The sequence below is a fragment of the Ambystoma mexicanum genome, chromosome 6q (assembly GCF_040938575.1).
Source record: "Ambystoma mexicanum isolate Mex_15411 chromosome 6q, UKY_AmexF1_1, whole genome shotgun sequence".
NCBI classification, from domain to species: Eukaryota; Metazoa; Chordata; class Amphibia; order Caudata; family Ambystomatidae; genus Ambystoma; species Ambystoma mexicanum.
The window spans coordinates 232,909,663-232,923,649 of NC_090937.1; the positions used below are offsets into that span (position 1 = coordinate 232,909,663).

General features: G+C 45.6%; 1 protein-coding gene across 1 annotated transcript in view; it reads right to left on the reverse strand.

The window, feature by feature from the left end:
• Positions 1–13,987, reverse strand: part of UBE2D3 (ubiquitin conjugating enzyme E2 D3) — a 269,547-nt gene that overhangs the window by 168,799 nt on the left and 86,761 nt on the right. Inside the window, exons 2-3 of the mRNA XM_069630692.1 lie at positions 903–966; positions 788–819 (exon numbers count right to left, since the gene is read on the reverse strand). Coding sequence (XP_069486793.1) covers positions 788–819; positions 903–966 — 96 coding nt within the window. The remainder of the gene's footprint in view (positions 1–787; positions 820–902; positions 967–13,987) is intronic.

Below are 13,987 nucleotides of genomic sequence, written 5' to 3' on the forward strand. Positions count from 1 at the left end.
TCACTCACTATCCACTTTGCATCCATTCAACCATTACAACACAATGTTCCATTACACCACCTCATGTTTGAAGTGCACTTTAAGTTTGTGCTACATAAAACACCAAAATAAACCTGCAGCAAAAGGCCTTCTCTCAAACTTCTAACTAAACCGATGGTGCTAATTTGGCAACATCTCACCTCATAAACTACACACACGTGCCCTTGAATATTTAAAATAAAAACCTAACCAACAATGTGGATATAAAAAAAAAAAATTATACAAGTGTGTGCTCACAGGCTGGGGGAAAATCGCAGATGGGGCAATGGGTTGTTTGGCGAAGGGTGCAGCGTTTCGTTATGTTTCTCTATGACTAGCACTTTAATTTTGCAAATTGGAGCTACTCCAATAGTTAGTCCAGCAAACAAAATCCCCATCTAAAATGACAATTCTTTCACACATTGTTTTGTATATGTGCCATCATCTATGGGACATTTGTTGCACGCCCACTACAGGGAATTCATTCATGAACTGGGGGAAGCAAGTTACTAATGCCGGGCTAAGATCTTGCAGCATGCAAGGTCGAGTTTGCTTTCGAGGGTTTTATTTTGCACAAGCTTTAATAATGCGATTTTAAGTTTAGTTTTAGAACTAATTAAAGAAAATAATATTTCATAATCTGTATAACAAAAGCTTGTAACCATATGGAGGTCCGATGTATTCAAGTTTGTCGAGTGAAATGTTCATAATTACACGCTACAATAAAATAAAATGTTATAGCAAATCTGTCAAATGACTGACTACTTACAGGTCCCATTATCGTTGCTTGCCAATGAAACACTGAAAGAAAGAAAAAAAATCTATTTAGGTCGTACTTCAGCAGTCACCAATTTGGGAATAAAAACATGAAAAATTTAACTTACTATCATCTCCAACTGGACCCGCAGAACACTGTGCTGGTGGATCACGAGCCAAATCATTAAGCTCCTAAAATATAAAAACATAAAATTCAATCATTCAGACACTATATCCATATATTAGAACTGTTTCAGCAATCTTAAACTTGGTAAGCGCTAAGAATTGGCAAGAAATCTAGACCCTAGCTTTATTAAATTGCATTTCAAGCCTCATGTGGTATGCTATATCCATGTCACACCTATGGGCAAACTTGAATTCCCAGTTATTGCCGTCACATCCTGTAAACTCAGGTTCGCAACTAAGTTACGAAAAATGTCTCACTGCACATTGATGCTCAAAAAACGATCGTTCTAAACCGACTATGTAACAGGACCCGAGAACAATTGGTGAAATGTGTACACGGGCATGAAACGTCCCTACCCAAAGGAGCCCACCGCCATGTTAAAATAGGCCCCTTCCCAGGTACACACTCACAAATAAAGATCGCCATCAGACGCTACAAACCACCACATTTGCTACATCCAACGTCACATAGAAAGCGGCATCCTCAGACCACAATTTAAAAGCGAGGATCTTTGCAAAGGCTACAGGTTGAAGAAGCAAGCAAAGAAAAACGTGGAGCTACGCAGAGAGAAAGCTAGACTGGCATTTAAAAAAAAAGATAGTTGGGTCAGAAAACGTGGCAAAAAAATGGACACGTTTCAAACCCACTGGTATGAAAGTGAAGCTAGTGTTGGAAATGGCTGGGGCCTGCATGGTGATCCTCCCACGTTATTATACTTTAACATACCATATATAGCTTAGATTTCGTTTTTTTTTTTTTAAGGTTGGCTGGTAAGGTGGGTGGGGGCTATTATGGAATACAGGGCGGAAGAGGGTTTCCTTAGCTACATTATGAAGACCGAGGGTGGAAGGGGGACAAGGTCTACCAGACTATGAAAAATACTTTATAGCGGCTCAATTGCAAATGGCTCTGGAGTGGGGGCAGTCGGCTGGGGAGGTCCAGAGAGGGTTGGTGGCACGCCTCCCGCCTAAATCGGAAAGGGATTGCATTGTTGTGCAGCCCGAAGAGGGACAAAGTAACAATTGTGTTTGAAGTTCCTGGGGGGCCCTATGAGAGAAATTTACCCTGGGGGGTGGACCCAGAGCTGAGGCAAGCGATAGTGAGAGTAGGGAAACAAACTTCTTGAGAAGGGGCGATTAGTGGTAGACCACCTGTTGGGGGGGGGGGGGGTGGGGGACTACTGACGTTCTCAGAATGGTGTGTACATTTTGGCTTATCAAAGAGACTGTTTCTAGCACATGGGGCAGTAGTCCGGAGATTAGCAGAATTGTGGGATGGGATACCGTTGGAACTAGAGTAGAGTCCACTGTTACAGGTACTACTAGAACAAGCCGGGAAGGAAGGGTGGGGGCGTCACAAGTTTATAAGGCCCTACAGGAGGGGGAACCGAGGGAGGAACTGAAAGTAAAAGGAGAAGTGGGAAACGGATCTGGGGTGTCAAATATCAGAGGGAATGGATAAAGATCTGGGAGCAAGTTCAGAAGGTGTCATGGAACGCTAGAGTCCAACTGCTCCACTATAATATCCTGCATAGGACATATGTAGCCCCCAGTTCGGCTGCGGGCAATGAAGAGGCCCCTGAGTGACAAGTGTCCAAGGTGCAGTAGGGGCCCATCGGGACTCTAGCACATGGTGTGGGACTGTGGAGTATTCGCCAATTACTGGGATAAGGTGGTTGAAGGAGTGAATGCGTTATTGGGTATTGGGAACTAAATTGGAGCAGGACCCGAAATCGTGCATATGGGGCATCCAACCAGGAGGGAACAAACAAATCACTTAACAAAATGCCACGATTTTTATTATATTAGCTTAGCGGCGTATGGTGATCGCCTAGAAACACCCACAAGGCCCATCGATAAAGCTATGGTAGGTGGAGAGATGGGGCACAGCGGAATTGGAAATAAATCAGGGGGCAAGGGTGGACATAGGCTGATGGCAGACTGGGGCCAGCTGCTGAATGATTTGGCTAAACCCAATGATTTAAAACCACCATGAAGAGGGGAAAAGAAGGAAGTGAGAGAAGAGGGGATTGTAGGGTGGGAGGGGGGTCCGGAGGGAACTCATAGGGAACAGTACCTATAGTAATTGTAATATACAGGGAGGGGGAGAGATGGGCTGAGAGGTCTTGTGGGAATCAATCAAGAAATGGGCAAAAGCAGGTAGGGCGGGGGTAGTTTGGATTGCTGACTGTTTTATCCATAAATGCTAATGAAGTGGTATGGAAAAAAAAAAAAAAACAGGTTATATGGAAAGCGAAAGATGGAATCTCAGAAGGGAAAAGCATGGTGTCAAGGACGAGTTAGAAAAGCTAAAGAATCCCATTTCTGAACTGAATGGACCAATGAAAGGAGTTAAGAACTACGTGCAAATCAACTACTACTAAAGTGACTTTGCTGAGAAGGAGAATTACTCCCTGCTCCTGTGCCTTAGTTTCTTAACAGTGGTACGGACAGATTAGATTTGGACCGAGGACAGTTATTCCTTTGTGACTCAACGACAACTGACAAGAGCCCTGGATAGTCAGTTAGGCAGGGAGAACCCATAGTTTAGGTATAGGGATAGGGATTTCTAGAATTTTATAATAAAACCCCTTGAAATTGAAGCCACTCTGCCACACCCCTCTTAAATAGCCCATGGGGGCCCTCCGACTAGGCTACACACACTTCCCGCTTCAAAAGGGCCATCTTCTCAGCACATCTGTGCACCCAAGGTCTGTGAGCAGCAGCAAAGAAGACAGAACGTTTCAAGGAGAACACCGTTCTTGATTATTAAGGAGTTTAAAAACATTTACGTTTCCACACTAAAGTGTTGCATGGCGGTTTAGTGTTAATTTCATCGAGCAAGCTTGGTGGCAAGAAGCCTTGCTTTAGAAGTCTCAACCAATACCATGATTGAAAAAAAAAAAATGTTTTTAAGTTAGTTATTTCTTTTCCGCTGCTCTACGAGATAAAATGCAAAGGGGACGACAAGCTGCTGATAAGTGATTGAAATCAATTCATTTTGTGAAAAACAAAATGTCGGGCGCATCACAGCGCCAAACCGAGGCCGAGTTTCACCCACGTTGCTAAGCAACTCCACAACATCCGCCGGCAGGCGAAAGGAACCAGCGGCCCATCGAATGCCAGTAAAAGACCCTGCTAGCACCTGTTCGCCACTGGATGGCGTGCAGCGACTTATTCATCCAGACCTCGATTTATGAGCACGCCCCCATTTCAAGTACCTATCTGATTTAAGTACTATCTCCCCTGCAACATAACTAATTATTGCAAGCCATTACCTAAATCCTATCCTACTGTCTCGTCATTGCAACCTTTAAAACTGATGTCAAACCTCACTATAACTAACTCTGCACATAATATTGCAGTCAGTTTCACGTTCCTCCCTCCAAAATAGCGTTACGTCTATGTACTTATGTATTATGTACTTTGCCTGAGCTTGCTGATCCACTGCACACGTGTTCAATATCAACTGCACATTGCCTAAAGTTAAAAACATCTCCGCCATGCTGCGCCCATATATCTTTGCCAGTGGTCTTCAAGCTTTTTTGGCCCGAGCCCATCCTGAGCAAAGTTTGAGCAGGCCGGGCCCCCCCAAAAGTGCCAGATGGACAGTATGTAGAAATCGCTATGAACTTTTGCGTGCCATCACCGCACCCTAGTCCCAGTACAGACTTTGGGCTCTCCCCACCCTACTCCCACCACCATCCCAGTGCTGCCGCCCATCCTGCTCCCACCACAGTCCCATAACACAAGCATACACATTTAAATAAAAAATAAATCGTCATAAACGTAGCTTCTGAAGGGGCCTGCGCGTGGTTGCTAAAATGCGCCGCTCCAGGTTGCTCTGCCCCTATGTGCGAGGAGGCGCAGGGGCACCCCCTCGCACATACATACATGCAGTGCCCCAGCCAGCATTTCCAATGAGCTATGCAAGGCTGGCGAAGCAAAACACCCCCAGCGTTGCATGGCTCAGTGATCATGTGCGGCTGGGGAAATGAACTGTCAAAGGCAAACAGTGTTTCCCTTTGACAGATCAGCCAACCCAGGAGCACTCCCTCAGCTGGAAAAAGCAGCTCAGGGAGTGCTCAGTGTTTCACTGGGCTGGCTCCTCGGCTCTTACATAATGGATGAGGCCAGTGGGTGGACGCCCCCTCACCCATTATGGATGAGCCGCCAGGCTTGGACTGGCCTATAGGGCAATAGGGCGATAGGGCGATGACCGTACCAAAAATGCAAAATGCTAGTGTAGGCCAGTCAAAATGGGCCACTTTTTTTGGCCAATATGGGTCAGTTTGAGGAGTTACCACTATGTAGCTTGTAGTTTTGACCATTGTTGCTTAATGCATTTTCTTTAAATATCACAATTTGTTTACATTTGAACAAAAAACCACCCCTTTGGGTACTATTCAAACAGTCTGACTAAAGGACTGAATATCCATTTGCAACTGCTGGCCATTTTTTAATTGGTGCCTAGGACCGTTTTATGGTCCAGTCTGAACATGTGAGCTGCCCCTTCCCATTTCCTCCAATCATAAAAAAAAAGAAAAAGAAAGTGTTATTTTTTTTTTTTTTACATTTCATGTTGGGCTCTGGGGCCACCCTTGGGATGCGGTTGTGCCACCCTCGGGGGGCGCGCCCCACAGTTTGAAGACGTCTGATCAATGCTCTGCATCATGCCTCTAATTGCACATGCCACTTGTTCCTGTGTCCTCTGAAATTGCCTAATGCCATTGTCAGCCACAGTGTGCCCCTCTGAAATAGCCTACTGTTAGGTATTGCATGCCCCTTGGAATTGCCTATTGCCCATTGCTAGCTACTGTGTGCCCACTTGATATAGCCCACTGCCAGCCACCGAGTTGCTCTCATACCTCAGCCTACATGGGATCAGCCTACTCTCACTCATACGCCCCTTGCCTATGCTGAGCTAGACTGCATCTCCCACCATGCCCACCCACCTACTACGATGCACCTTAAGACTCAGGCGGTCCTTTTATTCTGCCTTACCTTACCAATTACTGCTTTATTATGTCCTCCTCTAAACACGCACCTTGTCCCACCATGGACAGAAACAACAGACTTCGAACTAGACTACCCTGCCTTTACGAGCCTATATGTTACAGCAACAAGGCCCTTAACTCCCAAAATAAACCTACCTCACCGTACCCTAAGTTATGTGCGAACCTAACAATCCTCTGTAACAATACCATTCAACCTAAACTCATTCCAATAAAAATCCAGAACACACCTAACGTAACCATATTATCTGGAGCTTTGATCAATGCCAGGTCTTTAGTGGCCCACGCCACTGAAATAGCGGACACCTTATCCTCTGACAACCTTGACCTCCTGGCAATCACTGAATCATGGCTGCACGAAGCAGCAGGTCCAGCACTCTTTAGCCATTCCTGAAAACTATCAATCAGAATGGACCGAATTAACAGCAGAGGAGGCGGTTTGGCCGTTCTAGCAAAAACCAACCTCGCTCTAAGACTACTAGCTCAACTGCCCCTCAAATCATGCAAACTCCTCATAGCCAAGTTGCCCATCTCCAACTGCCACACCTTAACAATCTACCTAATTTATAGACCACCTGGCTCCATTGGCACCGTCGAGGTGGATCCATCTAGCCTCTTAGCCAACAACACAAAAGATTCCTCACAAATCCTATTACTAGGCGACTTGAATTTAGGATTCAATGACCCTGATGACAAACCAGCCCAATCTATGCTACTATGATAGTTGAACATGGACTAACCCAAAAAGTTCTCACCCGAACCCACAACAACGGAATGACCCTGGACTGGGTCTCTACCTTGAACTGTGACACCACCATCACCAAAATGACCCCTCAACATTGGACAGACCACTACCTTATCGACTTCACATTAACTCTCAAACAAATTACCAAAGACAAAATCATGGCACCACCCCTACCCACTAGAGCCCAAAAAAAATATAACTCCAGACAATCTCCTGCCACGGCTACTACCTACCAACAATGCTCTACCCAATAACCTGCATCCTGAGCTCCTGGTAGAAAGATACAACAATGCTATGAAGAAAGTACTAGATTCTATTGCTCCTCTAAAACTTCAAAAAAGTAAACAACAAGCACACCTAAACGCCTGGTTCACCCCCCATTCAAAAGAATTAAGAATGCAAAAAAGGAAACTGGAATCTAAATGGCACCACACCCCATCTGAAGAAAATAAACTGAAACTTAAATTCTTAGCTAATAAATACAAAAAAGAAATCCTACTTACAAAAATAAAATCTTTAATGAAAGAATCTGCAATGCAACACCAGTTCCAACACCAGGGAACTATTTGCTATCCTAAGGGAATTGGAATTCCCCCGTACCCTCACCTGACAACATAGCCAAAGACAAACAATGGTGCACTAGCATCCAAAATGCTCTAACAAATAAGATTAAAACACTCCAAACCAAAATCTCCTTAAAAAAAAAGACCAACTCCCAATGAGACAACACTCACCATCAACTCTACGACAACGAACCCACCAGGCCCTGACCCATTCAAATTTGCCAAAATCTCCATTCTGAAAACCGAGGATTATCGCATCCCTCAAACTGTTCAACTGTAAGGGTGACAGCTGCCCAGCCCAGCTAATTAAGGATGCTGCAAGGAGCTTAGCCCCATTCATAACCAAACTGATTAATGCATCCTTCTCCTCTAACAATCCTAAGCAACCTAAATCTGAATCTTGGGTCGCACCTCTCCTCAAGAAGCAAACTCTAGACTCCGCTATTCCCACTAACTACAGGCCCATCACCACAGTTCCATTCCTTCTCAAGATAATAGACAGAGTAGCATACCTACAAATCCAGCACCATCTTGAATCTAACCAACTCCTATGTGCCTGCCAATCAGGATTTAGCCCGTAGCACGGCACAGAGACTGCCTTAATTGATCTCAAAGTACAGATTGACAAGCTCAATGACAAGGCAAACACTGCCATGCTACTCCTCCTTGATCTGTCGGCGCTCTGATCTGGTGGATCATACAGTCCGCTGCGAACACCTCACATCGGCTGCCCATTTTATAAACGAGGCCATAGCCTGGATCCAATCTTTCTTGGACAACCGTACAAAGAGTCTTCTCCACATTGGCATCAGCAGACCCTATCAAAATAGTTTGCGGTGTAACCCAAGGCTTTTGCGTCTCGACAAACTTGTACAATATCTTTACCAAGCCCTTATTTGACAAATTGGATAGACTGGGTGTCACCTACACAAATTACGCAGATGACACTCAGATCCTCGTTCCCCTTTCGGGCAATTTCGACACCGATATGGCCTTGGTAAACAAAATATATCATCATTCAGGCATGGATGGCCGGCCACACATGGCCTATGCCTGAATGATAAAACTGAATCCTGCTCTTCGGATCCGCTGCCAATCTAAAAATAACTCAGCCCCAACTATTCAGCATTTAATGTTGATGGCAATATAATCACAGTTGCCAAAGCAGTGATAACACTAGGCTTTCACCTCGACTCGGCCTTAACACTAAAGAAACAAGTGAACTCCTTAGGTTCCTCTACAGCCTACATGTCCAAGCTCATTAGGGCAAGTAGAGCTTTCCTTACCCAAGCCAGCTGCATCATCATCATTGCCAAAACCTTAATACTCTCCAAACTGGACTATTGCAATGCCTTGTACTTGGGAGCCAACTAATACATCATTTACAAAATTCAAACATTGCAAAACAATGCCCTTAGAACTGCCCTCAACTTACCTTCTACAGAAGACATTTCTAACAAAATAAGAGAACAAGTGGCTCAAAATCTGCGACAGAATCTCACTTAAAACAGCATCACTTACCTTTAAAATGTCTTAACAATGCAGCCGCCCCCTACCTGGCAGCAAGAATATTGAGAAAAACATTGACTCGCCCCACCAGAACCGCCAACTCCTACTGCCTACAAATATCTAAACGTAGACTGAAAAAAACAGGAGGCAGCAGCTTCCCAATTAAGGAAGCCCAATACTGGAATGTTCTCCCACTTTAGAACAGAACAATCCTACTATAGCTTTAGACAGCATATTCTCACATGGCTACACTCTAATGACCCTCAAGATTAACCATGTCTCAACTAGCTCCTACAGATCTTAGTCAAACCGACCGTATATGTATATTCTTTAACTGATTTGTCGATTTGTAATGTTTCATATTTATATTGTGCCTTACCTTATAACTAAGCTTTTAAGTACTCATGTTTTTCTGCTCTCTGTTGCGCCCAGTTACCTGTGGGTTTGGCGCGCCACTCAAAATCACAAGCAAGCATATTAGGCTATGTGCCTTGCCTTAAAAACAGTTTGTAAAATGTATCCAATGAGGAAAACCCTACACATGCCTGGGGCAGAATACAGATTCACATTCTATGGTTGTAGAAGAGGTGGAACCACCACTTGCATTGGTATTTTGCATACTCTCCCTAACAATTGTCCTGCAGTCGAGGGCGAATGGAGGAAGCAAGAAAGCATCTGAGGGGGTGCATCAGACTGGCTGGTTTGAATGCAGTGGGCAGGATGTCGGGTACAGTGCATGAGCTTGCTGGAAGGCATCAGAACGTGTGCAGTTATTGTCTGGGTGGTGGATATGGTGCTATTCAGAGCACGATTGGATCAAAGGAGGCATCTGTGGAGATAACTTGAAGATGGGATCTGAGATGAGATGAGGAAATAGTTGACCGAGAAGGGGGCTGGGTCAGTGAATGAAACTAGTTTGTATGTCCCGGATGGTAAGGGACCCTTCGTAAGAGTTACCAAAATACAGTACATCCAAGCAAGATGTGCTCACCGTCTCGCCCCATTAACAAATTCAAGTAACAGTGCAAGACCATCCAAAACTTGTAAAACTCATTTGCTCCTACTGAACAAGGCCCATTGCCCCCCAAACTCCCCCCCGCCCCTCGCCGGCCACCGTTCGTGGGCACTCTGCAACATCTTCAATAACCCCTGTTAACAGAGTTCCTGAAGAGAGAATCAGTGAGGCAGTGTAAGTAGTTTGACAAAGCTTTGGGCTGGGCAACAGGTTAGGGGACCTTGGTCTACTAAGGAATGAAATATATTCTTACCCGTAAAAGCTAACGGCATTTAGACACAGGACAACTTCCACTCAAAGCAAAGTGGTAATGTAGAAGGTTTTCCAAAATTGTTAAAGCCCCTCTACTGAAAGAACACACCGTACACAGCACTACAGGTCTATAAGGCACTTTTACTGCCTACAAATAGGTAAATCCTCACAAGAAATTCCAAAAAAAAAAAAAAGTGAGTAAAAAATACATCCAACAAAAAATAAATAGCAACAAGCATATAGGAGCCTGTCCCAGTTTTAATTCACACTGCTCCATGGATAGGTTTGGAAAAGTAAACGCATATCTTTCAATATGCATAACTAGGTGCAAAGAAATATTTATTACAAAACATTTGTTTGCCTGTTAAAATATATTTTTACTCGCTTATTAAATGCTGCCATCAGCAATAGTACTTTTTTTACTCAAAAAAATCATTTTACTTTCAATTTAAAAATACTAACTTCATAATCTTATCTAGAGCACTGCCAAATAACCTGTTCTCCCCACTCAGGATCGTCTACCGCCACATTTTAGCTCCCTGTACCTATACATTTGCATATCAGTCTGGTAAACGTACTGCAACTGCAGACACGTGATTCTGCCTTGTAGGGTGTTAGTGAGGTGCGCTGTGTTTCTATAGGCACAGGAATGTGCCACATGGAGATTATCCTTTTGACTTCAGGTGAAACCCCAAGCCTTCCACATATGCCAAGGTTTTGTTAGGCCCTCCACAGAACAGGCTATTTAGGCAATGTCCATCCTAGGTAGACTGAGCCCAATTTTAAAGATTTGGGGTTTCACCCCATTTAATTTAAACGTTTATACAGTGCTGGCCCTAGAAAGAGGGTCTCAGAATATTACACACTTCAAAGGGAGAGGTGAAAAGGTTACAATGGTTTTCAGAATAGTATCAGAAGATTCGGATAGAGAAAGTATGTGGGGAGGTGAACTGGCTAGAATAAGTCTGGCAAGGGATACATTTTGCGGAGGGTGATAGTACGGATCTGGGATTGGAGGGTGTTCGAGGCTTGGTTTGTGTGCAGGTTACTTTAAAGAGCAGAATGCAAATGAGATTTTGGCTGGCTTGTCTAGTGTTTGGTGGGTGACTCGATTCAGTTTGTTGTAAAGGTAATATGGTTTTGTTGTGAAAGTAGTCGACTGCTTCTGCTCTGAATCAATCTTGTGAAAGTAATTTAGTAGTTTTGTTAGAATGACCATAGCACACGTTCTTCAGTACTAGCCCTTACAACTACAGGAATACAAAAGCATCTCCATTTTTATATGCGTTAAGATAGAGTGCTGCCTTTACTTCGATTCTACATCGAGGTCTCTTGCGTTATCTGCCAATACTACTTCGTCTGCTCTACGTCCCTTCATATTATTAGGCAGACTTGAATTCCAAAACAATTTACCACGTAACATGTTTAGTACAGCATCTGTGTTTATTTCCTGTGTGAGGTTTATAGATCGTGAAGTCTGTTCATTCTTGCTAGGCTTGTGTTGTCAACCACTATTAGCACCCGGGGGGTCAGCCAATCAGGTTTCTTGGATCGCGTTCTTGACTACTGATCCAAGCCCGCTTTCATGGAACCATTTGGCAGCTTCCGCCACCCTGCAGCGCCATCTTCTCACTGCCCTACCTTTCCTTTTTTTTTAAGTAACCCCCAAACTCCCCTATAGCGCCACTTACCAGATTGTGGCAGCAGCGATGGCCACTGCAGCTTTGCTCAGTCTCCCTTTGCCAGCAGCCATGGAAATGGAAGAGGGGCCCCATGGGAGCCCCGCCTTCCAGCTCCGTTGCAGTCATCTAATTTAGTATTAACCGCTCTCAGCACCTTGGGTTACCGATTGGCAACCCCGGGGTGCCAATGGCGGTAACTGTGATGCTGGAAATGAATCGGAGGGACAGGGCTTCCGTATCCTTGTCCTTTACTGCTTGTTATCGTGTGTTCTGTTGTGTTTTCAGTGCAGGAGTTCATGTGGGACTCCTGGCGGTGCAGCTCTCTCTCTTTTGGTTTGGTGAACGGACCCGGGGGATACCCTTATGGCACCCATGGGTGGGGGTACAACCCTGTGCCCCTAGTGTATGTTTTTGGGCACCTGTAGGTGGCCGGCAGAGCAGGGTATGGGCTGGTGGCAGCTCCATGCTGAATTTGACAGATGCACCGATTATCCTCCATTTTGGGGATACCCCGGCCCTGCCATTGGGATCAATTGATTCCTGATGGAAAACAAGATGGCCCCTGTGGCCTCTTGCTTTCTATTACCTATTACCTTGTTTTCCCAAAGTCCTGGGAAGCCTTGACTCTGTCCCTTCCCACTGACTGGCTGTTGGGTGGAAATGCCATATATGGTGTTGTGAAGGCCCGGCCAGACTAGCTGGAGCCTTCACAGTGATGTATGTTGTGGGTACCTCCTGTGGGTGGGACCTGGGTGAATAAAATGTGTGACGAACATGCATTCTGTGTTGTGGATGTCTAGTATCTGGTGGTTGACACAATGACTGAGACAGCCCTGCCCGAAACCGGTATGAATGCAGCTTGGAGTGTTGAATGGCTCGGTACTTGTCCCAATACACATAACTTGTTGTGAGTGTCTGGAGAGAAGTGAATGGCCTGAATACCTCGTGTGCCCGATTGGCTGCCTGCCTGCATGAATGCCCTTAGTTGTGATTGGATGCTTGAGTGTGACCCAGCGGAATGAAGGGGAGATCAACAGTATATCTTGGGACCTCTCACTGCTAGGAATCGTGTTCAGAAGAAGTCCACTACGACGAGTAACTGGAGTACCTGAAGCTTGACCTTGAAGCCCTGCTGGACGAGAAGAATTGCTGTTGCTCTCCTTCCCAATCTGAAAGCTGCTGTGCCTCAAGGACTGACCCAGAGAGGACCTGGTAAGGCGCCCTCTTCCCAAGCTACGAGGGACCATCGTGCACCAGCTCATCTTTGCCAAAGCTCCCTGGTAGACAGACCTTTGACAGGCTGCCGACCCGAGACGGGGACTGCCGCGGAATCTCAAAGCGAAGCACCCGGACTCTTGTCCGCCACTGTCGACGACCGCCGCCGCCGACCGGAGCTGCCGTGCTCCCGTTTGCCTAAGAACTTCATTTTTATCATCGGACGCTCTCGTCTGCATCGTCGCCCTCTTTATCCCGCTGGAGAAGGCCCGACCGTCGGCGCGCCGAGGAGCATCCGCCAGTGGGTTTCCCGCCACCTAAGGGCCACAGAGACGCCGACGACTCGACGCCCTTGCTGGGCCACAGTTCATCATCTCTTTGCAGTCCAGAACTATCGTCACCAAGGTGCCCCGCACGCCTCTTCCTTGCAGGACGCCAACGCTATGTCGTTGACGAGCACCGCTAGGAAGAAAGCTGCCACTTCACTGCCGTAGTTCAACCTGTTCTCCGTCGGACATTCGACGACCCGTGACTCCTGCCTTAAAGGGAGGGCTCTCAAGAAGGGCCGTCGATTCCCCGACACCGAACGCCGAGTTCCTCGATGCCTCTCGACGATCCGTGGCTCCTGCTTTAAAGGGAGTCACTCAAGGATCGGTCAACGCATCTTCGGAGAACTCTACTCCACCAGGTACATTGGGGGGGGGGGTAAAACCTTAATAGGAGGAATTAAGACTATTGAACATTGCATGGACTGGGCTTGTGCTATATATCTTTATTTACAGGTTGCCCAGGTGGTGGGATCTCCACACAGAACTGTGCCTAAGGGTAGGGGTCAGAATTCTGCCTATTGTTTCAACCATCTTGCGTTCCTTCCTATCTCTATTGCTGGTTTCCTCGTTATTGATCTGTGTGCCATTTTAACCGTACAGTTGATGCACTTTGAGATTTGATAACATTGGTGGTACCACTTTAGAATTGTATATATTTATCATTATTGACTTCCGAGTACAAAGTGCGTTATTGTGATCGTG